Source organism: Lampetra fluviatilis, unplaced genomic scaffold, assembly GCF_964198595.1.
Source record: "Lampetra fluviatilis unplaced genomic scaffold, kcLamFluv1.1 SCAFFOLD_1353, whole genome shotgun sequence".
Lineage (NCBI taxonomy): Eukaryota > Metazoa > Chordata > Hyperoartia > Petromyzontiformes > Petromyzontidae > Lampetra > Lampetra fluviatilis.
Window position 1 is genome coordinate 1 of NW_027620652.1, and position 1,951 is coordinate 1,951.

The 1,951-nt window shown below is 53.5% G+C and overlaps 1 protein-coding gene across 1 annotated transcript; it reads left to right on the top strand.

Annotated features, from left to right (window-relative positions):
- Nucleotides 1-4: 4 nt before the first annotated feature.
- On the top strand, nt 5-872 carry LOC144954201 (potassium voltage-gated channel subfamily A member 3-like; the record flags this gene model as incomplete). The annotated part of the gene is given in 2 exon segments (XM_078884756.1): nt 5-472; nt 474-872. Coding segments are annotated over 2 exon segments (834 nt in total), but the record flags the coding sequence as incomplete, so codon positions are not given.
- Nucleotides 873-1,951: the final 1,079 nt, after the last annotated feature.

The window sequence follows — 1,951 nt, forward strand, 5'->3', positions numbered from 1 at the left end:
CGAGACCGTCTGCATCGTGTGGTTCAGCTTCGAGCTCACGGCGCGTTTCGCCGCGTGCCCCAGCAAGCCGGCCTTCTTCAAGAACATCATGAACGTGATCGACATCGTGGCCATCGTGCCCTACTTCGTCACGCTCGGCACGGAGCTCGCGCAGCGGCAGGGAAACGGGCAACAGACGATGTCGCTCGCCATCCTGCGAGTGGTCCGGCTCGTGCGCGTCTTCAGGATCTTCAAGCTGTCGAGACACTCCAAGGGGCTGCAGATACTCGGGCGGACCCTGAACGCGTCCATGCGTGAGCTCGGCCTGCTCGTCTTCTTCCTCTTCATCGGCGTCATCCTCTTCTCGAGCGCCGTCTACTTCGCCGAGACGGACGAGCCCGACACGGACTTCACGAGCATCCCCGACGCGTTCTGGTGGGCCGTCGTCACGATGACCACGGTCGGATACGGAGACATGTGGCCCAAGACCGTCGGGGGGGAAGATCGTGGGCTCGCTGTGCGCCATCGCGGGCGTGCTCACCATCGCGCTGCCCGTGCCCGTGATCGTCTCCAACTTCAACTACTTCTACCACCGCGAGACGGACGGCGAGGACCTGGGGCAGTACTTGCACGTGTCCAGCTTCAACGTGAACGGAGGAGGAGTTGGAGCAGCAGCAGCAGCAGGAGATGACGACGACGATGACGGAGACTTCTTGAAGCGCACGAGCAGCGAGATGAGCGTGCAGAGCGAGAGGGCCGCCGCCTCTGGTGACGGGCTGTCGTTCAACAAGAGCTTGGAACTCGGAGCGCACGTGACGAACCACCTGCCCGAGCACGCGGGATTTAGAACCGACGTGTGACGATGATTTCGCATCACGATTGTCGGTGGGGTGGCAGGGGTGGAGTGGGGGGGGGCAAAGGAATATTCATTGGGGGGTGTTTTTGTGTGTGTGTTTCTGTGTATGTGTGTGTTTGGCAGGTGCTCGCTAACAGCACTTGCCCCTACAGTCTGTTAAGGCTATACGGGGGATCTTTGTCTTTGTGTTGGCACCTGTGGTGGGGGAGCGGTGGTGTGGTGATTAGCGCGCTGCGCTTCGAGCTCGATTCCCGTTCACGGCCAACACCGGTGACGATTGTCGGGAACCGTTACCGGGCCTCCCCCTAGGTCGACTCAGCCTCAATTGAGTACCGAGTGCTACGTGTAAAAACACAAATATCACCACTGGGGAGACAAAGGCGGTCGGGCGTGGTGTTGGCCACCCCACCCACTCGTGTGCCGTGCCGGCCTTCATAGGTGCTGCTCGCTAACAGCACTTGCCCCGACAGTCTGTTAAGGCTACACGGGGGATCTTTGTCTTTGTATTGGCACCTGTGCCATCGGCGGTGTACAATTATACAACACGGGGACCTTTCTGGCAATATCAAAGTGTGAAAAATAATAATAATAATAATAGGTGTCTGCCTTCTCTGGTAATCAAACAGGAGGCGTTGAGATATTCGAACGCCGAATAAATGATTCCTGTTGCCAGGAATCACCTTACTGCGTTCACCACACGCAGTGCCAGTGCTGAGCATGCAAACAACAACACTCTGATAATTCACTGGTCAACACACTTTTTCTGGCATAAGGTATTCCAACGGGTTTAATGTAATTTTGGGGTGCTGATTCCAAATCTGGCATCAGTTTTTGTCCATCACATCAGGTTTTTGAGATATCAAATATTGCATTTTCAATAAAAAACTACGGAAGAAAAATATTAAATGAATGTGGATATCTACATAAAATGATATTATAAACACACTATCCTAAAAATGCAGCACCATATTTTAACACTAACGCAGTCACTGACTCGCAACAACTTGCAATCATAAGTGACAGAGTTAATTTCGGGTAAAATCAATGAAAATGGGGTATGCCGATAGCATAAAAATGATGTGATAGAGCAAATCTGAGATCAGATTTGGAATCAGC